The sequence below is a fragment of the Pinus tabuliformis genome, chromosome 5_2, assembly GCF_031772625.1.
Source record: "Pinus tabuliformis cultivar Carrire ecotype Pingquan chromosome 5_2, CPIR1, whole genome shotgun sequence".
NCBI classification, from domain to species: domain Eukaryota; kingdom Viridiplantae; phylum Streptophyta; class Pinopsida; order Pinales; family Pinaceae; genus Pinus; species Pinus tabuliformis.
In genome coordinates this window covers 1059810110-1059834537 of record NC_142306.1, presented here as the reverse complement: position 1 = coordinate 1059834537, position 24428 = coordinate 1059810110, and the positions used below count along the sequence as shown (strand labels likewise).

Here is a 24428-nt window from a genome sequence, read left to right as displayed (position 1 = left end):
TGGATCCATAAATGCACAGGGCTTGGCATGAGATGTTGTGGCTCCAAGGTTATGACTGACTGATTTCCACATCCTTTTATATCTAACAACACTGTGGATCTGCTTCTACCTGGCTATCCTCCAAACCTTTGCCATGTGATCTTTGGACGCCAACCCATGAATTTGTCATTTCAGTTTAATTGAAGATCGTTAATTCAAGGATTGGAGCTTCGACATCCCCCTTTTGATATTTAATGATCTGCCTATGGGATTGCACCCATTGCCAATTCTCTTTAATGCCCTCTTTAAGAGCAAGAACCCATTTCAATAACTTTAGAATTTGTGAGCTCATGGAATATATTTGGATAATAGAGAGCTGTCTATTTTCAACACTCTTGCTCCTAGATGGACACCACGATTAGCCAACAAAGCAACTTCCACATTGTGTTTCCTTTCGATATGGAAGTTGTTTGAAACTTGGAGATTTACAAACAAATTCGATGCAACATGGGAGATTGCATATGCATTGGGTCCTCTTGAGCTTTAATAACCTGCTGGATTACTAACTTCGAGTCATCGAAAACCATCAATTGTCAGATTTTCTTTTCTAGAGCCAACTCTAACCCTTGCCAAAGGGCCAAGAACTCGACCTAATTGTTGGTTGAGATACCTAGCCCCCAAGCATATTTAATCTTTGCTTTTTCGTCGAGGCAAAATATAACCCCTCCCACTCCAACCTCCCATATATATATATATATCATGAATCAAAATGCATATTACATACATCATGTATGAATCAAAAAATATATATAATATATATTGATTTATATATGATAGACAATTCTATAGATTCCTACACTGTGTGTGTGTGTGTGTGTGTATGATGTATGAATCAAAATATGTATTACATACATCATTATGAATCAATATCTCTCTCTCTCTCTCTCTCTATATATATATATATATAGCATAGTTGATGATACCCTCGCCTTCCTCTTGTATCTTGGATGCTGCCCTCTAGAGCCAAGATGTTACCATGAGAGTAGATGTACCCCAAAAATGATAGGATCCCCTTGGATGGAATTGCACCTACTCGATGGATGTTGCCCTATTTTGAGGATATTTGATGATCATGATGACATGGGATCCCTTTGACATTGATGTTACATAGTTCTTCATGATGACATCATGCACTAACAGTCTGACATCCCCTTCTTGATGCTTGGACAGATAGCATGGGCACATATATGGATGATATTTGGTTGAGGGAGCCTTGCTTGATGATTGGGCATCCATTTGTTAAGGAGATGACTTTTGAGATGAGATGCACCCCTTGGAGCCATTTGTTGCATCTTTTGTGGAGAGACACACGTTTTGGAGGATGATGTCACCCTTAGAGGGAATTTGCTTACACATGTGGACCCTTTTGAGGCATAATTTTATGTTATATCATTGATTCAACTATCTTTGGGAAGTCGACTTGTTACTTATCCGACTTCTAATCATGAATTACTATTATTTTAGGGCTTTTGGGCTAAATTAGAGTAAATCAACTTGTTTTCCCTCATATAAATAGAGGAAAGTCAATTTCTCCTGATTCATTGCCGCACTTGGAGATAACTTGCACTAGCATATTAATCTCTTCTCTCTTGTGCGCTATGGAGCATTGGTGTAACAAATTTCTTATGGAGGATATTTACATTGATGATTTCTCTCTTGGATGATTATTGGTTATTCTTTGATGATACATGCTATTTTAATGCAAGTTTTCTTCTTCCATCTTGTTCTTATTGGTGAATTAGGGTGTAATGAAATTTTCATCAAGGTTTTGTTGATGTTTTATGGCTCTAAAATATTTTGCACAAGATTTTCATCAAGTTTCTCTTGAGGTGACCTAGGTTTAGCCCCCTCCCTCCCAATCTCCAAAGAAGATAGAAATACATTGGGGTTAAAGATTTGAGGAACGTAAGTTTTTCTTCCTCAATTTCTTTGAATCCACATCCCTTTCTTTTCTTATGTAATATAATTATATATTTACTCATACACTCCATTAGTACTAAATTGAGAAAGACACAAGTCTTACCTCTTATGCCAATCCTTCAAAAGTCCTAAATATCTTTATTATTATGTTTTTTAACGATAAATTAGTTTTAAGTTACAACATAATCATTTGTTTTCATCATTATTTTCCTTGAATATTGTTGTCTTAAGGCTAGGACTTGTAGCATTCATTTGAAAAAGTAAAAATATCATTTTACATGCATTTTTCTTCCTAGGGTTTATTGTGCTATTATATGTTTTTTCATCCATTGAAAATCGTTGTGATTTATTTTATTGTTTACCCATTTATCATGCCTAAATTATCAACTTTGCATGTTGGTTGAAACCCTCGTTTATAACAACAAAGTATAATTTGTTGATTGCATGTGCTATGGAATCTATTTGATTTTGTATTGGTTAACAACTTAACCTAGACTCTCTAGATTTCCCCATAGGGACATTTGAATTCACTCTCTTGAAATTATACCTTAAATCACCCAAATGCTAATTGTTGCATATTTGTCTTGGGTGAATCTTGTAGAACCATTAGGAGACATTTAGGTTTAGTCTAATTGGGTTATATGATTCCTAAGTTATACTAGGGAAGTCTCCCTTGTGGGGATTGTATCCAACCATAGAAATGAGGGGAGTAGTTGTTGAGGTGACAGTGGCACCTCCCCCATCGTTGCTCTCAATCTAGGTTTCTTATGTTGGACCAATGTTATCATTGATGTGAAAGCCATGAGGAGCATGCAAAAGATGTCAAACATAGAAGGATGGTGTTTTACACCCAGGAGAAAGGTGCCTTACCCTTCAGAGGTGCCCACTTTAGAAGACCCTTCTATTGCATAAAGGGCGTTCAAATGAAGTAGAAGATTACATATCCATATAGTACATTCCGAGGCCTTTCCGACAATATATGGCATGCCTCCTAACTCCTCACGATTGAGAAGATATGAATTTTTGAAGTTATTCATTGAATATTTTGTCTTGCTGACAAGTTGGCGCCACAATTGAAAAGTCACACCCCACAGATTAGTATATAAAAAAGCATTGAGAAGGCACCTAGGCAATTCGCTCAAGCATACATTTTTCTGTTCTATGGCAGCGAAGGAGTGGTTCTGAGGTTCATACCTCATGAACCGGGGAGTGAAGTAAAGTTGAGTTTGAAACCGCATTCTGTGGAAGGATTTTGGCCCGTTATTTGAAGGGTTCTTGGCACTTTTCTTGGGAATGGTTTCTGGTTTGTTTGAGGTCTGGGTTATGGACATATTGCTGGTTTCAAACCTGTCTTGAGAGCTATATCCAAGGAGGCTGAGGTTTGATAATTGATTTAGAGGGCTGAATTCTGGGAGTTGAATGCTGGTGTATTTAAGGCTGAATTTCAGGCCTATCCCATGTCCGAATTCTAGGCAAAGGGAGGCCGAGTTTTGGCAAAACTTGAGGGCCAAATTCTGAGCTAAGTTGTAGGGCCAAATTCTGGGCTAAGTTGCAGGGCCGTATTCTATTAGGGCTGAGTCTCAAGGCTGTATTGCAGGACCAAATTCTGTTTTGCAGACCAAGGTTTAGCTTCAAATTTCAGGGCCAAGTTTCAGTCTTGCTTTGAGGTGCTATTAAGGTCAAATTCAGGCCTGTCTCTAAGGCCAAGACCTAATTCATCAAGGTTGCCTAAACAAATGTGAGCTGATAAGTGTAACTAAGTGTTGGCACAAGTATAGTGTTGGGTAAAAGCTGCCAGGTGTACAGACAGAGAAGAAGAGTATATTCGCTGGTGTGAGTAGGCCTATCAAAGTAGAGTAATGCCGAGTCTTTGGAGGGTATTTGTGTTGCAAACCAAACTGTAGATTAAGAACAGATTTGTGTGGGTGATGGGGTGATGCTAGGCAGGAGACTGTAGTCTCCTTTCAGGTTGGTGCTTGAGAAGCGTGAGCTGGTGTTCACTAGGGAGTTGGTGCTGATAAATTTGGATGTACTCTTTATTATATCAAGAAAAGCATTCAATGGTTTTCTCCCGCTTTAGGTTTCCACTTAAAAATCTGTGTATTGTTATTTTTATTATTATGTGCTTTGCTTTATATCTTGGGATACATTTGCAAGTTTTTGATTGTTAAAAATTGACAATGCTGATTTACCCCCCTCTCAGTATTACTGAATATTCCAACAACTTAATGAGGCTTTGCACTACTAAGGTGCTATATTTTGCAATAATAGGTAATTTATCCAGGTCTTGTCTACGAGCTTCTGCATCTAGAGAGAGACATATCTCATACCTTATCTCTTAGCTCTTCCAGATGATCTGACTAGTCATTTATTGAGAGTTTCTTCACTTCAACCTTACCAAAGGATGTTGATTTCCCCCTAGGTGAGACATCCCCTGAGACATCCCCTCTGGGAGGGTTGAGACATAGGTTTTGGATTCTTCTCTGCATATGATAGAGTTGCTTATATCATGATTTTTCAGTAGTTGCTTTAGCATTCCCACATTGTGTTCTTTTGAATGTACTTAGCAGTCCCATTGACCTATTTGTGGTCATTTGTCAGACATTAGTAAAGTCACCTTATCTTTTCTTATCTAGAAGACGAAAGTCCTCAGGATGGAGTTCGACTTTGACGTCCTTTGCTAGTGCTAAGTTTAACTCCCTATGTCTGTGGTTATGTTCATGTCTTTGTCACTCTTTGTGAAGGTGGTTGTGAATGCCTAGTGTCAATATCCACATCCTATAAAGGTGTCCGCTTCAGAGAATCTTCCCCAACACACTCCCCCTTGCCACCTTCTGAGGCACATAATCTTGCAACCACTCAAGGGTCAACTCCATGATAGGCATCTTAGTTTCCACCATCTCCTTAGCAGTGGTGTCAATCCCATCCAGAAAAGTGGCTTCCACTTCAAGTTCTTTCTCAAGCTACTTACCCATAGCCGAAGATCGTAGTAGAGTTAGACCATGTCATCAAGGCATTGGGATATTAACCTATATGAGGGTCATAAATTATAGTACATAATTTAAGGGTGATGAGGCACAAATTATAATTTAGAATTAATTTAAAATTCAATTTGAAGCTTTTTAACTAGTTGTGCTTTTTTCCATTTGGTGTGTATTTTTCAAATACACTCTAGTTGTGTTTGCAATGTGAAGAGCTACAAGTTTGGCTAAGCACTTGAATGGTGAGTTTTTGTAAATTGGGTTCTCTTGTGCCATAGTTTACCCATGAAGCATATACAACGAGGAATAAAAACATAAGAAAATACACTAAAGAAAGAAGAGACATTGAAATTTGAAACAAAATGAAGTTTACTTGGCATTTTGGTATTCTTTCCTTGAACAACCATGTCAAAGTCATATTCCAGTAGCCATCCTATATATTACTCTTTCTTGAGAGGAATCCATTCATAAGCTTAGTGTCAAATCAAAACTTACATGGGTAAGAGAATAGTGGTGTTGGTAGATTCTCATGGCATGAATGGGGTAATGGAGTGTATTGTTCCATTTTTGATTGACCATCTTCCATATCAATAAATATTTTTCACATCCCTCATTGCCCTTGTCCTCATGATAGGAATAGATGGCTTGTTTGGTCCTATCCATGGCCTCATACAAGTAGCCCATAACAAGCTTGTCCCCATCAAACTAAGCAAAGAATGTTTTCTAAGGGTTCACTAATGGAACACACCTCCTCCCCCAAAAACTATCTTGTTATGACACTAGCTTGGATATGGCTTGCCTCTTTGTTTTAGCGCTAAATGTAAAGCATACCACTCATTTGAAAGGAACATTCTCTTCACTTCCAACATACATGTCAAGACACATTGAAGATTAATAAAGCTAGTGGCAAATTGTGTGATTGCAGGATGCACTAAATCCTTCTTACCTATGGATTTTCTTATCAAACTAAGAATAGATGCATGATTATATATAATATTTGTGATTCTCCTAGTCAATTCAATGATATCTTTGATATAAGGAATTTTGACCATATCCTCTAAAATCAAATAAATAAAATGGGTGGCTGGAGTCCAAAATCACTTGCCTGTAACCACATAATTAGCAGTGTTATTTGTTATGACTTGGGCAACACTTTTGCAGACCTATCGCTTGGATGAACCCATCCAACAACTCACATGATAATGCTGCATCTTTAACATGTGTGGATGCATTGATAGATTTACTAAACATTGTCTCTTTGGGACCATTAACCAAAAACTTAATAAGGTTCCTGTCCTTCTCATCGATCCAATTGTTTGACATCACATTGCACCTAGTGACTTCTTACGATTTCTTAAGCTCCTCTGATCTGTGAATGTAATCGAGCTTCAATTTTGGATTACAACCCCTCTTGAGTCTCAACCTGTCATAGGTAAGGGCCTTATACCCTGGGCCAACAACAAAAACAACTTCAAACATAGACTAATAGAAAGTGTTGTGCTTGACATTGTTGAAGCTTGAAAAGAATGTCACTCCATATAAAACATCCACCCTCAACCTTTTTTGCTTCATTTCAACCATTGACCTAATAGAAGGCTGTGAGCCAGTTGTAGTTCTTGAAACAATGAAATGTGTGCTTGTTGAGGGCATATGTGGTAGGTGAGGTAAATGAGAAGCTCTCACTTCCCTCCGCCCGTAAATTGTTTGAGACTGCTCTGGATCTTGCAACTCTTTGTGCTACAATTTCAAGTCTGAATGCTTCCCTTTTATCCTTCATTTTACCCATTGCAATAAGTAACTGTTGGCATATGAACAATTTCCAGGGTTAAAGCCTCACAAATATCCCACTTTATGCACTGGAATTTTGGCAAGGTGGTATTTCATCTAGCTGATACACCCCCATCGTTTCCTTCAGACACAACTCGCAAGATAACTTTTGTTGATTACGAGGCTCAATGGGCTCACCATATTTCCCCAATCAGTCCAAAGACATTTTTGTATGGCAGTGATTAAACCTAGGGGAAAAAAGAAAATGGAAATCAGCACACAATAATGCTGCAAATATAGAATCAGCTCTAAATAAATGATAGATATTCCATGAAAAACTGACGAGAAGAGGGAAAATTAATGGACATTGCAAAAATTATGAAAAACCTCAAAAAATGAACAAAAACCATGGTTAAATTATTATATGTATCTGCAAATATGGAAATGGTTGTTGGGAATCAATTCCTCCATAATAAATTGTTGATGGAAAATAAAGAAAACACTATATAATATATTTATTATTTCCACTCCTTAGCTTGATGGAAGATGGTGGATATCTCTTTTGCTCTCAATCCCCTTCAATTGCTTTTCAAAATGAGTTAAAGAAGTCAAAATTTCTGTTTTATTGCGGATCTTCCACTGACCTAGTGATCTTTTTCATTAATAGTGTTTTTTGGCAATATAAGAAATTGTGATTTTTTTCAGTGATATTATTTCCAACCCAACAAATCGCAATATATCACAATGTTTGTGATATATCACTGATATTTGCAACAATTGGAAAAGATAATATATGTAACCTTATTGGCATATCAGCAGCATGAACATAAATGCTGTTAATATTTCATTCTAATTTGTTGCTTCAAAATATGGCTTTATCTAAGCTAATTACCTCAGGTCTTCATTTTATATCATTGGATCTTTTTGGTCTTCTTTAACCATTTTTTGGAAGCGATCCATGCAACCAGACATGGATCATTTTAAGAGAAATAAGTTTTATTTGTTCCTTCTTGTTGATATCAAAAGTCTTAAAGTAGCATCCAACTGTACTGTATCTTGTCTTGCAGCTATCTCCAATGCTGTTTCAATTCTGGAAGTCTTATAGGTCTAAATTGCTTAGTGTCATGCAACTTTTTCCATTTTCCTTGCTTAGATTTTGATCTTTGACCTTAAGCTATATGACATGTTACTTATTGAATTGGTCATTATTACCATCAAAGCTATTTTTTTTCATGATTTATCCTCCTGTTTTAGGAACCAATTTCCCTTTTTTAAGTGAGTTTCTATAAGACATCTCTTTGTAGGATTCTGCATGTTCTGTTTAGAAACACATTTTCTGTTATAATCAGTTCTGACTTTGGCTTTTGCTCTCTTTTCTTATGCTGAGCCAATTCTTGTTCCAAATTTACTATTTGTTCCAAATCTTTTTGAAATCTTGAGTTACAACGTACATCAAAGAAAATGTTGTAGGCACAAAGATTGAATTTAACTCTGATTTTTATCATTTATGATAGACCCAAATATTAACTATGTTTTAACAATAGTTTACAACTGTTTTAAAGGACATGAGCAGTCAACAAAGATATCAATCTTGTCCTTTTCTGGGCACATGAATCTACGGAATTTCTCAGCAAAGGTTAGGAAATGTCATGTTTCCTCGGACAAGGAAATCAGCCAATGAACTCCCAATAAATGTATTCTGAGCCTGATTAGAGTAGATCAAACTACACTTAATACAATGGATTGGGAGGTTCTGTGGTTACTGAACTATCATAGACCCTATTTAAGTTTTATATGATTGTTTATATTCACTTTTGATCAAATAAACCCTGTGACCAAGGCAAGATACCTGTGGACCTCTATGTGGCTTTTACACCAATAGAACACTAGCTAGGGTTTGAATTTCTGCTGGAGCTGAAATAAGTTATTCTGATGGATTCATATCATTATGGTTTGTTTGGCCTTGTAATAGTCTACCTCAATTACTATATGCAAAACCTGGGTCATTATACCCCTGGGCAGTCTGCTTTACTTGCTGGAAACCGAATTTTCCCTGCACTTTTTGATTGCAATTTGTGACATAGTTTGTGATACATTTTTCAGTCCTGGTTTTATCTCATAAATTTCTTGACTTGATTGTGCTTTCTGTGTTTCTCTTGCAGTCTTTTTCAAACAGTGTTGAAGGAGGAACAAAATGGCTGATCAACAAACTGAAAGGTTCCTAGACTTTTCGTTCATCACTTATTTATGGAATTTTTGGTATGGAATATGGGATGCATTATATTTAAATTCTCTAGATGTTCCAAAATAACTTCACTTATCAAAGAGGGAAGCAATCATCCTTCCTAACACAGTATTGAGCCTTTTATGTGGAGCACAATTTTGTGGAATTCAATGCTATTACTGTATTACATAGAAGCTTGAAGACCAATCAGAGAAGATGATTTAAAGCACTCATACTTTTCAAACTCGCTGGACATGTATGTTTTTTCTTAATATGCTAAGATAATTTTTATTAATGTCCAACTAGTGACCACAAAGGTAGGTCAATGTGACTGAAGAGTATAGCTAGTATCAATACAATTTGGGAGTGCAAGCACATTTTCTAGAAAATTTTGAAAATAATACAAAAAAAGATACCTACGTAAGTATATCATCATAACATATGTGAAAGATGATGTCAAAGATATGGTGATACTAAACACTAAGTGAGTTTGTCCAAGACTGAAAAGGTGGACAACCCAACCCAAAGAACCTGTCAAGAAAGAGAGAGTGAGAGAGAGAGATCTGATGATGAGGCCATTGATGCCAGGGTCTCTTGACTTTGATGGCCGAGGGTGTGGGGGGCGAATTGGGCACAGGTTCGCTATTGGAGTCCTATAGAACCATTGGGGATCTTGGTTGTATGATCTTGGGGGCAATGTATGAGTGAGGGATACTCCTAGCATCCGAGGTTGAAAGAAGGAAATTCCGAATGAACCTCTAGTTGCTTCTTTGAACTTGGGAGGTAATTTGACAGGCAAGAGGTGCTCTACTTTGGATCCATCTGGAGCTGGTCTCTCTAATGCTTTGAGAATGTATGGTTGGATGTACAGATTGGTACCTTTGAATTGGTCTCTATGAGATTGTTACGAATATAATTTATATAAAAATAATAAAAACTAATGTAAACAGCAATAATCATAATTAATGATTAATTAGCTAGTAATTATTTAATGAAGAGACATGTCTCTAAAGACGTGGCCCATCGTGAAAGGGTATCTCTGCCTAAGTATATATACAAGACTCTCAGTTGTAATCAAATCATCTCATATCTCATCAACTCTTTTATATAATATTCAATATACAATTACTTGTCCTACAATGGATGTCTTTGCCTTCGAAGTATTATGAAGATTATAGTTGCGTATACGAACTTTGTTCATTACATTGGTATTAGAGCATCCCTCTAAGTATATGAACATTGTTCGTTACATTGACATCAGAGCTGTTCGATCCTCCTGCTACTCATCCGTTGCACAGAGCCAGTTTGATCTGGCCTTTGGCCATCAACTCTTCATCATCTTCATTGCTTTCGCTACACAAGCTTTTGGAGGTTCTCCAATTTTCTCATTAGGCCATTGGCCATTAAAGTCTCCATTAATGTTGTTGTTGTGATTAAAGCGTTCATTATAGAGCTTCTGGAGTTTCTCCATACTGCCAACTCGTGATATAGGCCTTTGGCCATACATAAATAAAAAAGAGGAAAAAAATGGAGAAAAAAGAAAGAATATATTAGAAAGCAAAAGGACATAAAGAAAAGAATGGTTATAAAAAAAAGTCAAAATATATTTAAAAAGAAAATCTATATATATATATATATAATTTTTTTTTCTTGGCTGTGTGGTTCACGGACACCCTGGTCATTGGGTGGCTGCTACGTCCACAGAAATATCTGGGCTGATCAACCCCGAAGGGAATCAAGCCCCGTGGCCAATAACTAGGCCTAACCCCAAGGGCTTCGGGGAGAATTGACCTTGTGACCTCCCGATCGGCGAGGCATTGATTTGACCAGTTGAGCTAACCCTTAGGGCTATTTTTTGTTTTAATTTCTATATATATATATAAAACAAAGATAAATAAAAAAATAAAAAAAAGAGATTATAAAGAAAAAAAGAACAATTGTAAAAAGAAAAAAAAAGGTTGTAGTCGCTTCTGCCCTTTGTCACAACAGCCGTCATTGGATCCATGCTCCGCCCATTGTCGTCCAACCCACTGCATCCACACCCAATCGGCCGCTTGTCACCACAGTGATTGCTGTCGCTGCAACCACCTAAGTTTGTTGTCTGCATGGTCGACTACCTAGCCATCGCATCAAGCTACCCTCTCTAGCGACCGTCTATTCCCTGCAACCAATCCTGGTTGACGACAATCTTGACTATTCCGCTGTACCATATGCCAACACTATAAGTTCAGTCAACACGCCATCGCTACACTGCCTAGACTTTCTCTTCTTTTGTCGCACATAATCCGCATGGCCACTCCTTCGTCGTTGCAACCATATGCTGGCCCGATCAAGTAAAATGACCTCTGCTTATGTCTGTACAAATGAACTTGCAATCCAATAGCCATCAACTACCATACGGCTCCATTTTGATACATTACGAATTAACAATTTAAAAATTTAGAGTTTTACTTGTGTAAGGACATAACCCTACATTTCAATTGTGATTCTAATTAACTAATTTAGTAATTATATTAACCCGTCATTCCTAACCAACTACCAGTAAGCAGCGATACTGTAGAAAATACCATCGAACAATTAATCCTTCGTTGTCGCTAGCATTAAATGTGATTTTTATTTTGAACCTTGATTATTCGTGAATGAACTGTACAACCAACGAATTTGATTAAAGTGTTATATCAGGGTATAAAAAATATATATAAAAGAAAGTTTATTAAAAGGTCATTTAATATGAAATTATAAAAAAGGTGGTTAATAGAAGGATTATCTACGAAATTATATTAGAGTTTACATAAAGGAGTTTTAAGAGCCAAGGAATTAAAGCTTTTATTGTTGAAAGAATATTAAAAAAAGAAACAAATTAAAAATAGAATGGGGTCAATTTCTCAAGAAGAAAAGATGGAGTCTAATTCGAAGATGAATGAAAGAGCTGTGGATTCTGTACAAAATTCTACGTTTTGGATGAGATGTCTTTGTCGAACAGAATTTGAGTTTTCATCAAGTTTTAAAAATCACACGATACTTTGTCCAACATGTCGAAGATTGTTTACTTTGAAGGACTATCAAGGTAATACACGGACACAAATTAAAAGATTAAAAGAAGAAATTGCAGAACTTCAACAAAAGAACGAAGCATCAGAAAAGAAATATAAAGGTCTCGAAGACCGGTTTTATGAAGAATTAACAAAAAGTAATGAAATTTGGCGTCTAAGGGACCTGTTGTTGCACAAGTGTTTAGGCAATGCGACAATGCTTAGAGGAAGGGCTCTCACTCTAATCCTTACTCCGTTTAGACTCTATCCTAGACAAGTCAAGGGGGGTAGTCCCTAAGGTGAATAGATGATGATAGCTTGTGAAACACAGGCTCTAGGAGACTTAAAGATGGACAACTTGATGAATTTAGACCAAGTCTTGGTCCACTGAGATGGATAGATTAAAATAAGACACAACCACAAGATAAAAATAATTATAGAACAGCCTTTAAATTCAATTAACCATAGACTAAACAGAAACAAGTTATCCTAAGCAATTTATAAATATGGCAAAGCGACGATCATGAACAATTAAATGTTAATGCCCAAAACCTTATCATGCAAGATATTCTAGCAATTAAATCCTGTTAAGAATTATGAAATTTAAATGCTAAACAATGATTCTAGATTTAAAATGATTTTCATTAATAACCTAGATCTAGAATAATTTATCATTCTCCAATAGTCAATGATTTTAAAACATTAATCGCACCTGACAATAGAGAAATCACTACCACGAAAGGACACCAAGGAACTTTAGATTAACAATTTAATTATTCGTTAGGCAATTAATTTAATGTGGTAAATGAAGAAATTAAATTTTTAATGTGCCAAAAGTAAAACAAATCAAAAGGGTTAATAAATTGAAATTTTAAGCGTAAATCCTCTTTTGATTTAATTCTTCTAGGAATTTTAAAGTCACATAAATGAATTTTTTTTAGATTTTCTTAATGTTTTTAAAATTTTTTAGATTTTTTTTTTGACAAAATCAGAAAAAAATAAAAATCAAAACATAAACAAAACCAAAGTCATAAAAAGAACTAAAAAAAAGGAAAAACAAAACAAAAAAATCGAATTTAAAATAAAAAAAGTGAATATAGAAGCTGACCAACATTAAAAAAAAGAAAAAAAGAACTAATCGATATATCTAACTAAACCAACCTAACATAAAAAAACGAAACCTAAACCTAATGCATAAAGAAAAAAACGAAAGTTTATTGTGTGTGCAGGTGGACGACGGATGGAGAAATGAACAATGCTTGGAGCGGTAGGGAGGAAAAGTTGAATTGATGAAGGTAGCGATGGAGGGCGAAGGGACTTGGATGGGTGAGGAGCTCAATGAGACTCGGAAGAGGGATCTGCGGGGGAGATGACAGGAATGTAGGGTCGAGAGAGAGTTGGCAGTGGCGGAAAGGGATGTAGGTTAAGGATGCAAGCTCGGGCAGCAAGGACAAAAGCTATGGAGCGTGGAGGTAGGGTACGGCACGCAAAGGAAGGGAGCTGCGGGTTGAGAAGAATTGTGAGCGGAAAGGTTTGAGGGTGCAATGAGGAGGATAGGGAGTCGTAGTAGGATGGTTTTGTAGGCGGAAAAGGCTGCAGGCAGCGCAAAAAAGAGGTGTAAGGGATGACAACAGTGAGAGCTGGAGATATGTGTGATGAGGAAACTGCGGGTTTTCAAGTTTGAGAGGAAGCACACAGGGATATGACAGCAGGAGCTAAGGGAGGAGTCTACGCGGAGGAGTGCAGCAATAGAGCTGTGATGGGTTTTGCACGCAGCGCTTTGGATGTCGATTTGTAGGTGCAACAGATGGAGAATGGCAGAGGATGGGGGAATAGAGGGTTCTCTAAAAAATTCGAAGTTTTCTGCAGCAAGAAATAAAAACCCCACGCAGCAATTCGGTAAACTCATTCAACAAATAATTGGTACCCAAAAAACCCTTTAAAACATTTCCAGAAATTCTGATTAAAATGTTGAATCCTTTTGCTTCAGATTTCCTTGAAACCCTTATACAAATTTTCAGATTTAAAATTTTCAAAACCCTTGGACTGCAAAAAATTTGAATAATATCCCTGGAAAATTATGTTGATAGACCACAAAGATTCAGATCTTACCCTCCAGGGCCTAGACCTAGACTCTACACAAATTTCTTTCTTAGATCTGTCGTTGCACAACAACAAGAAAACACCTAAATGATAGATACAATGATAAAAACTAAAACCCAGAAAAACGCACGCTAAAAACTAATTACAAAATTTACAAATTGCAGGCTCTAATAAGCCAGAACTATCATTATACTGCACAAAAGAAAATAAATTTAAATTTTAAAGGAGGTGCTAACTCGAAACCCTTCGTGTATCACCAATAAAATCTTATGATAAGTCCGAAGCTAATTTAATTGAGCTCTTCATAAAACACAGACCGGGAGTTGGCTGGTCCAACTGAAAACTTCCCCTAACACCAGAGCATCTAAAGGCAAGATTTCCCTGCAAAACTCGATCCAACCATTAAAAATAGAGCGAGAAAATAAAAATAGAACTCAGTCAAATAGATATACCTGTTATTACATTCAAAATTTAGATTATTATTCAAATCCCAACGACTAAGAAAGATACCTGTACTCAAATCACTCTTTAGAAGCTATCATCAATGGCTTTAGAAAAAAAATTTATGCATGAAAACAACACATCTTAAAGTGTTCCCATGAAGAGTAACATCAACAGAACTTAACCCCAAAGTCTTTCTTTATTATCTAGAAAAAGATTACACAAGAGCTTCTTGCTAAGCACGACTCAAAGATCGGATGGATTGACTGACAAATGACTTCCTATTTAAAGATAAATCCTTCAACGGCTACTTCGAGTGATCCTCGTCAAAGCAATTTTGACCGTTGATGAATATTAAAATTTCTTTTAATCTCATCTATCGAAATATTTAAATATATGGGGAAATTCGAAAGTTTTCATTAAATGCATTTTAATTAACTAAAAAATAAATTTTTTTGAGTTAATTTCCCAAAAAATTTGACTCTGAATTAACCCCCAGGGATCAAAGGTTTAAAATTTAACAAAATAATTAATTTACTTTAGTCCCGGGACCTTTTAAAATTTAATTTTTTAGAATCGACGAATTTTGCCTTTGCAAAATTTAAATTTACCTACGACCTATAATTAATTAAATTTCTGGCGTAGGATTTTAATTACTTTTTGCCCAGAAAAATTAATTAATTAATTAACTTATGAGGGGATAAATTATTTTTCCAACCCTCAAGACACTTTACATCATGATTTTCATATTATTTTTACATCATAAGGGGTAAAACCTAGTTGTAATAGACCCTCACAGACTACCTATTTCTGTGACACAAATATAATCCAGCAGACCAAGAAATTTGTAATAAAATAACCTAACCAAATAGGTAGGATTATTCCCAAATTACTTTTACATATACTCGATCTCGAACACTAGGACTCGCCTAAGATCCTAGCCACAAAATCCATTGCAGCTTTGGGGAAAAACTGGAGGAAAACTCTGCCGACCATCCAAGAATGGATCGGTGAGACAAAAAACCTTCTAGAATGGAGATTGTCACTAGAAAAATAGGTTTACCAAGGTCGTTACATACATGACACGGATCTGTTGAGATTATTTACATTATAAACATGCAGAAAGGGTTTACATAACATCCTGGAAGTCAAGCTGATGATAATAGCTGGACGGCATGGACACATTGATCAAGTACTATCCGTTTTGCGAAAAATGGGGGTGTACTGCTATGGGTCGTTCACACGTAGTGGTCAACAGGACCATAATAAAAAAATTACTTGAGAAGGTCAAGAAGTCCAAAGATACAAGGAAAAAAGAAGAAGAAAATTTGCATTTAAAAACCCTTAATCAAGTTTATTAGAAAAAATAAAAAATTTAAAAGATGAGGAGGATACCAAGAATAAAGTCAACAATCCAGAAATCGAGGAACTTTTACGTCTAAGTAATCATAACCAAAACCTTCTTACGCAAATAAAGAAGCTTAAAAGTGACAATAAGTCACTAAATGATAAGTTAGAACAACTTACTCAAGGAGAAGTATTGAAGTCTCTAGTCGTAATAGTCCAAGTTGAAGATAAAAGAACAAATACCGATCCAATCAATATCATAACTCAAGAAGATGAGAAACCAACAAAAGTTAAAACATATTCAGATGTTGCAGTTCAAACAATGGAAATTCCAAGTGATGATTCCATAGCCAACTCAACAACAACAATACCTGAAGTAAATAAGGAAATTGCCACACACATGATAAGGGAAAATCCAACTAGAAGAACTCCTTATCGACATCCGAACCATAAGAGCAGACAACTAAGTCAATCTATATATTTGAACCATTCAGAACAGAAACAATAGATTTATGTTCCAAGGAATATTGAAGTTTGCAAAATCTAGTCCTATGATAACAATTCATTACAAAATTCTAGTGATTGGAAGATTCCACAAAAGATTAATCTAGGATGGTCAGATCCATTCTCAGTCCGACAATTTTGTTTATCACTCAGAGGATCATATCGTCTTGTATCAACGAAGATGAAAGTTCTGAGACGAGAAGATATTCGAAACAGGAAAAGAGATCAAGCCCTTTCATCAATAAGCTTTGAGGACAAAGCTTTTTGAAGAGGAAGAAATGTTATGAATATAATTTATATAAAAATAATAAAAATTAATGTAAACAATAATAATCATAATTAATAATTAATTAGCTAGTAATTAGGTAATGAAGAGGCATGTCTCTAAAGACGTGGCCAATCGTGAAAGGGTACCTGCCTAGGTATATATACAAGACCCTCAGTTGTAATCAAATCATCTCATATTTCATCAATTCTCTTATGTAATATTCAATATACAATTACTTGTCCTATAATGGATGTTTTGTCTTTGAAGTATTTTGAAGATTATAGCTAAAGGTCATTTGGTTATGTTGAACCATGATATATTCTCTTTGATCTATTTTTGGGCTCCTAGACAAGCCTCTTTTAAATCCTCATTGAAGTCCTCCATATATATGTCCAACAAACTTATATCGATTCTTCCCTTCTTGAACAAGAAATCATCTCCTTTACATTCCTTAAAAGGCTTGTTTTGCTCCAATCCTTAAAGCCAAGCAAACTTTTTGGGATAAATCAAAAGAAAAACATAATCTCTTAGCAAGGGAAAATGTCTTGACAGTTCTATTAAAGATCAATATTGCATGATTGTGCCTCACATTTCTTGCACTTCCTTGTCTTGATGGAATCCTTTTAAAATTTAAAATTCAAAGTTTTCTACTTATGTCCTCCATCTGGATAAGGACGAACTTACTTTGATGTAGTTATACTTTGACTACTCTCAATTGGGTTTGGTCACTCAAAATCGGTGGACTCTTTCAAGTGTCCTTTATACCTTAAGTGATGGTTGTCATTCAAATTTGTGCCTTCTTTTAAAAGGTTGTCAACTTTATTAGTAGCACATCTGTTTATATGTTATACCAAAACATTATTGAACATTTCTAGCTGGAATTGAGCCTCACAATATGACATCAAATATGTAACTGTATCTCGCCATCATGAGTCATCCAATGACAAATGTAGCAGCTAGCTATCAAGTATAATTGACATCTCCCCCTTTTACGAGTGCAAAAATGATACATCAAAGTTGACACTAATCTTGAACCTTGATAATTGTTTGATCAAGGACTAAAAAATGGACAACCAATACAAATGGACATCAAATAAATAAATGCAATTCACCATCATAAGTCATCTACAATAAAAAATCTAGCAGCTAGCTATCTAGTATCAATAGCTCTCCCCCTTTTATGGGTGTTGGGTTTACAACTTAGTAGCAAAGTCACTTGACATGATGATGCAAGACACAAAAGACATGGAAATATGAGTGTTTGACGCAGGACAAGGTGACCTTGGAGACATGACATGGAGGCCACTCATCACAAACAAAGATGTTTTTTAGCTCAAGTTGTCATTGGAGCATAGATTGAAGAGAAATGAAGCTACTAGCAAAACTTTGATTGTAGGATGCAACAACTCCTTAGTTTCTTGTGAATTTCATGATGAGGTTAAGAACAAATGTATGGTTATATATCAATTTTTTGACGCTCCTAGCTCAATCAATGGTCTCCTCAACAAGATATCTTTACCACATCCTGAAGGGAATGACAACACGTGGAGACTAGACTAAAACACTATGGGGTGCCTCTACATCAGCAATTTGTTGACATCCACATAATTAGTTGCATTATTTGTTTTTATTTGCACAACATGTTGTAAACCAATCTCTAGGATGGACCCATCCATAAATTCACATAACAACGTTGCATCTTTAACATGTGTTGATGCATCGATGAATTTAATAAACATTGTACCCTTAGGACAATGTAGCAATTTTTTTTTTTGTAAGCTAAAGTAGGACCTTTAATTTTCTATTGAACCAGGTTGAAATAAGTACAAGCATTTGGTGGCCTCAACCCGCTTGGCAGGGAAACCAAATCTATTGGCCACCTTAAGTCTTTATAAGCCGACCAATAGCAAAAAAGAATAAGTCTGTCTATCCATGTCAGGTGAACTATACTGCCAAAAATACTAAATTGATTTCCTATCATCATTAGAAACTATAAACAAAAGGAGAGCTACTTCTTGACTAACTATCAAGGAAACCATGAGCACAACTTGAAGGATTAATCTACCATGTTTTCAGGAGGGATGTCTTCATCTTTTGTTACTGGAACTATCTTCTTCAGTTGTTGTTGAATCTCTTCTAACTTGCTGTCCTGCATGAGTAGAGTGATCTGGAGGTTCTTCATTTCTCTCCTTAAGTTTGGGATGCCCTGAGCCATCTCTGCCATTTCCATTGCCACCTGTTCCATAGCTTTTGCCAGTAATCTCTTTAATACCCAGTATACATGAAGGGCCTGCTTGTAAAGAGACAAGCGTCCCTTGGTATTACCCGGGTTTGGAATCAAGTTACCCCAGTCCTCCATCTCTGGTCCTGAGTCCTCATGCAGTGCATTGGCCTCTAATTCTTGGATTATCCTGCAGATATCAGCGTCGGTGCCTTCGTTATATGCTTTTTCGGCCTCCTGTACCATATGCTTCATGGTTTTCTGGCCACGTCTCTGGCCAACTGGAGATGCTGGTCTCTGTTCTTGTCTGCCAAGTTGACGACCTCTATCTTTGCCCCTGCGTCCTCTTCCTCGACCTGGGCGCGTGGGTTTGTTCCGGGCGGCTGTCCTGCTTCCCTGTCCAACTTCGAAGGATATATTCCCTGTAAATTCCTCACCTCCAGGCCCTCGAGTTTTCTTTTCCAGGTTCGTTTTCTCCTCTTGCTGGTCTCTCCCGAGGTTTCTGACTTTCCCTACTCCTCCTTTCCTCGAGTGGATTTGGTGAAGCTTCTCTGTGGTCTTCTCTTCCTCCCTAAACATCTGTTCTTCTGTCTCTGCCTGGCCCTGATCTATGTCCACCCACATTCCTTGCATGGTTTTATCCTGACCTGTCCGGCTTCCTCCCTTGCTCGTGTCGGCCTCTGCCTTCCCCACGCTCTCACACTCTGTCTTCTGACTGATATTGAAATAGGTGAGCTCCCAGTCCTTCTCCTTTCGACGGTCTTCAGCAGCTAATAAACCTCTTTCCGTTTCTATACTCCTGCCTGTAATCTCAGTATAGGTAGTGGACTGATTCACGTATACGTTCCTACTCCCAAGGCAGGTTGCAGAACGTGCCACCCAGCCTTTAAATCCCTGCTTCTCCTTTCTTTGGCGCATGCAGTCCTTAGGATCGCCCTCTCCTACCCTTACTAATCCTGTGCCAGCTACTCGACGCCCCATCATTTGATCGCCGCCGATCTTACCATCCTCCTTCATCATTTGATCACCGCCGTTCTTGCCACCTTCCTCCTTCATTACTCTGTCCCTTCTATTCCTCGGGAGTCTGCCGAACCTGCAAACCGTCACAGCGTCCTGTATAATTATGCTATTTCGTGGTGGCCTGCACTGCCACCTTCCTGCCTTCATTATGTTCCCACACGTCGCCACCTCTTCCACCCCGATCGGGGGCGATAATGTACCAAAAAATTAAGAAGAGTCCTACCCTTCCCATTTGTTGAACCATTGGATATCACCATTCATCCAACGACTTCTCATAGTATTCATCTTATTCTTTTTTGCTTGAAGAATTGGCTCTTGCAACTTTTTGTAAGTAGGGCACTCATACCCTCATACAATAATAGCGATAACATCACATATTGATTGAAAAATGGACTAATTTGTGTAATGTTGAAAGTTATCTCTGTAGGCAAAGGCACCTCCCCTTAACCTTATCCGCTTGTTGCTTCTTTTGTTACCACTAATTGGATGGAAGGTTGTGCCCCATCTTTAGTTCTTGGAACAGAGAAAGGTGAGATACTCATGGAAGGTGAATCCATGGAGTTTTCGTCATTGCCCTGAGTCCCATATATGGTTGTGGTTCTCGAGGATCTAGTCCTTCCATTGGTGACATGTTCAACTTTGGTAGGGGTTGCATCTTCCTTTTTTTTATCTTTCTTATAAATAACGTTTTAGGAAACTTGCATAATCTTTGGGGTTTAGTCGTACAAATCCCAACATCGTGCTTGGGGATTTTAGCCAAGTGGTACTTGAACTAGCTACTCCCTCCTATCATGGGTTGCCCACATAATTTACAAGACAATCTTTGTCAGTTTTTCCCATATTTAGATTCACCATACTACCAAAATGGGTTTGAAGGCTTCGACGTATTGGCAAGGCAATACTAAACTTTCACCTTCAACGCTCTAGGTAAAAAGAAAATGAAAAAAAAGAACATCAAACAATACTAAGAAAAAACAATGTGTTGGTAAAAAAAGAACCTTTAAATGTTTTTGAGCCATGAAAAATGATGAGGCAAGTAACATGGATTTTGAAAACCTTTAGTAAATCTAGTAAACAAACAAGTTAAGAGGGTGGAATTTGAAGAAATACCTGGGATCTGAGAATATGAACACCATAGGTAGTGTTAACATTGAATTTGACCTTGTAAATTCGAGTGGTAATCTACAATACATATTCATGGATATCATTTGGGGTGAGTTCATTGTTACAGAGTTCACCATTGGACATCTGTGATTTGTGGATATATTAACAGGTGGATTGGTTTGTCAGTCTACTCACGCTACATCGATGATTCATTGAGTGCCTTTCAGACTTGGCACATGTGTTGATTGGAGTAGAGAAGTAAGGGTTCTGCTTGCTTAAGTGCTAAGGCTAGCAGGGGGTCCCACAAGACAACCACTTTAGCATAATATTAATTTATTTAACTATTTTCTAAATTTGGACTTAGGGAAAATTAAAAATTCCTAAGTTAACTTATGATTTAATCTTACCCCTTCATCATGATTTAATCTCAGCTGTTGAGAGAGATGTTAGGGTTTGTTGAGAAATCTAGGGCATGAATAGTTAAAATATTTCTCTGCCTGATAATTGTTTATGGTATACTTTTAATTCTTGGCTTACAGTTTGTTCTTCGTTATGTTATTATTGTGTTCTTTTCATCAAGACAATTACCAATATGCACAATAAAAGACAAGTGACACAGTATGTAGGCTTGTCAGCCAGGGCCAAAATCTCTCACCTCTTGAGAGGAAAACCCGATCAAAATTCTTCTTCTAGATCTTCAATTGACGAGTACCAAGACCATGACACAGACCCTTGACTCTAGTATCCTCCCAAGAACCTTGTCACTAACCTTGATGCTCTGCCTCTATCCTTCCTCAACTTTCTTCTCGATCTCGAACTGCTTTCCTTCGCTCCTTTTAGAGAAACTCGGTCTCTATACTTCACACTGCTTCTTCTCGACTTCTCCTAGAGAAACTCGGTCTCTTGCTTCCTCTAGAGAATCTTGGTTACCCAGAACAAGTATCCCCGAAGAAAGCTTCCTTTGTTGCCCGAGAAGAAACCTCTCCTTCGCTTGCGCAGAAGAAACCTCTCCTTTGCTTGCCTAGAAGAAACTTCGCTTGCCTAGAAGAAACTTCTTATCACTTCTTCGCACTTTTTCTTGACCTCTTTTTCACACTTCTGTTTCACCTCTTCTTTGTACCTCTGTTTCACCTCTTATTCGCACTTTTGCTTTCTTCACACTTTTGCTTGATCGAATGCAAGTCGAGTTTTTATTTCTCTAAGTGAGACCGAGTGTGGCTTATATATACACCTTTCCTTATGTCCTTTAGGCCGACATGATCCCTTGTGGTTAGGCCGACTTCTTCTAGCAGTTTCTTTCATCGTTGTAGGCCGACTTGAAGAGGATAAGTGACAAGGCCTTGGAGGATACTTTACATAGACAAATTTGACCTTTTACAAAGTCTAACATGACTTCATTACATGACAATGACTATCATTTTATGACTAGATGACAAATAAATCCTAAAGACTCTCAATGGGAGTCTTGGCTCAAAAATAAAATCTCTTGCTCATGAAACCCATGAAGCAAGTCAATATATATTTTTTTTCTTCTTTACATCTCATTACATAAAATCATAATTACATGTCATTATGAAGACTGAACCTAGTTACACTTTTCAACGCTCCCCCTTAACTAGGGAGGTATTTATAATGGTACTTGGACTTTCTCAATCAGAAGAATTTCTCATAAGAAGAATTCAGAAAAAATTCTCATAAGAAGAATTCAGGTTGGTAACTCATTTGTATAGCATCATATCAATCAACATTGTTACATAGCAAGGCCTTGACTAACAACTACTTATCTCCACAAGATCTGAGCTCAATGCTGGCGAGACTAATGATTTATAGACACCCTCATCATTGTCTCTCTCAGAACATCCCTGCCTGGGTACTTAGGGTGTCTTCCATGAGGACTATTCTTATCTTGGACTCCCCAGTCCTCAAAGAATATTGGTCCTCCACGACTACTCTTCCATTGGATGCCTTATCTCATCCCCAAAGAGTATCAGATGCCAAATGATTACCCAACCCTCCATTTTGTCTTCCGAGGTGAAAATCAAAATGACATGTCTATCTCTCCCTCTCAAACTAGGAGGACATATTCCAATAAAGGAATATACTCATTCCTACCGAAAAGGAATGTATCTAAGCTACCTCTTGGCTTAGGAATTTCCAAGTTTCTTCCAAGTAAGAAACTTCTTTTCAGGCTACCTCTTAACTAGGGACCTCCAACAACTCTTTATGTGGAACAACAAAACTGCTTGAAGAACTCCTCTCTTCTTCGATGTCATCAATTTCTTTTGTCATGGAGTCCTCACCTTTTGGGGACTTCTTCATATGGCACAGACCATCCATCACTTTCATCCATGAGTTAGTCATGTCCTCATTTTATCAGAAAAGTGATCCATCAGATTTTCATCTGGATTTGCTTTATGCCATTTTGCTTTCATGCCATATTTTCTGGAAGGATCTTACGTCCCTCAATATGATCCTCTTGGAAGTCATCCACAGACTCTCCTTTTGGCAGTGCTACATAAGCCCATCCAGATATTAGTTCAAAAATAAGAGATGAACACTTAAATCAAAATTACCTTTGTGATGATCTTTCATAATGACATCTTCCTGTAGGTATCAGCATCCTGCATGTAGATTGACACATTTCCCAAAGATATCCATTGTCAAGGGTCTCCATCTTTTTCTGACTCCTATCAAAGTCTTCATATCTTTCTGGGAGATATTCTAGTCAATTCTTCTTGGAATTCGAATGTTGAATGCCTTCTACCTTTGTTGTATATTTTCACGATCTCTTCCTTTCTTCTCACACTTCATTCCCAGGAGCTTTCAATCAGAGTTCTTTAATTGTAGTCAACTTCCTCGTGATTCATATGAGAACATATTATGTTGATTTCATCTAGTATGATTTATGCCTTCTTGCAATCTTTCGGAGGAGGAGATCCCTTCTTCTCTTGATCATATTTCCCAAGATGGAAATTGAGATCCATATTATTTGCAACCATATGACATGATTTTCATAATAATCTATGTGAGCATACATACCTCATCTTTCCTTTCAGTCATCTAGACTTCTTGTAGCAACTTCATTTGAACGAAAGAACTTTATCCTTTAGACCTGCTTTCCTGATATGTCATCATACCATCATCTCTTGAATCCCACAAGTTGGAATTTCTGATAAAACTCTCGCTTTCTTTTTTGATCGGTGAATCCTTTGATGAGGATTCCATCAGAGAGACTTTGAGGATTTTTCATATCCTCACTCGACAAATGTTTCCTTATTGGCTATTTGTATGATGATCCCAGTCGATGATGACCTCTACTTCTTTCTATAAGTATTACTTTAGGTTTCAATGAGGTTTCCAAGAGCACATATTCAATAGAATTTATTCTAGACATTCTTTTTGCTTCCCATGTCAAGAGCTCTTACTTCTAATGCTTTTATCATGATGCTATTTTCTA

The 24428-nt window shown here is 37.0% G+C and overlaps 1 protein-coding gene across 1 annotated transcript in view; it reads left to right on the top strand.

The window, feature by feature from the left end:
* LOC149162883 (uncharacterized protein At5g01610-like) overlaps window positions 1-24428 on the top strand; it is a 71646-nt gene that overhangs the window by 36353 nt on the left and 10865 nt on the right. The window contains exon 2 of the mRNA XM_089437433.1: window positions 8870-8924. Within this exon, the coding sequence (XP_089293559.1) occupies window positions 8870-8924 (55 nt within the window). The remainder of the gene's footprint in view (window positions 1-8869; window positions 8925-24428) is intronic.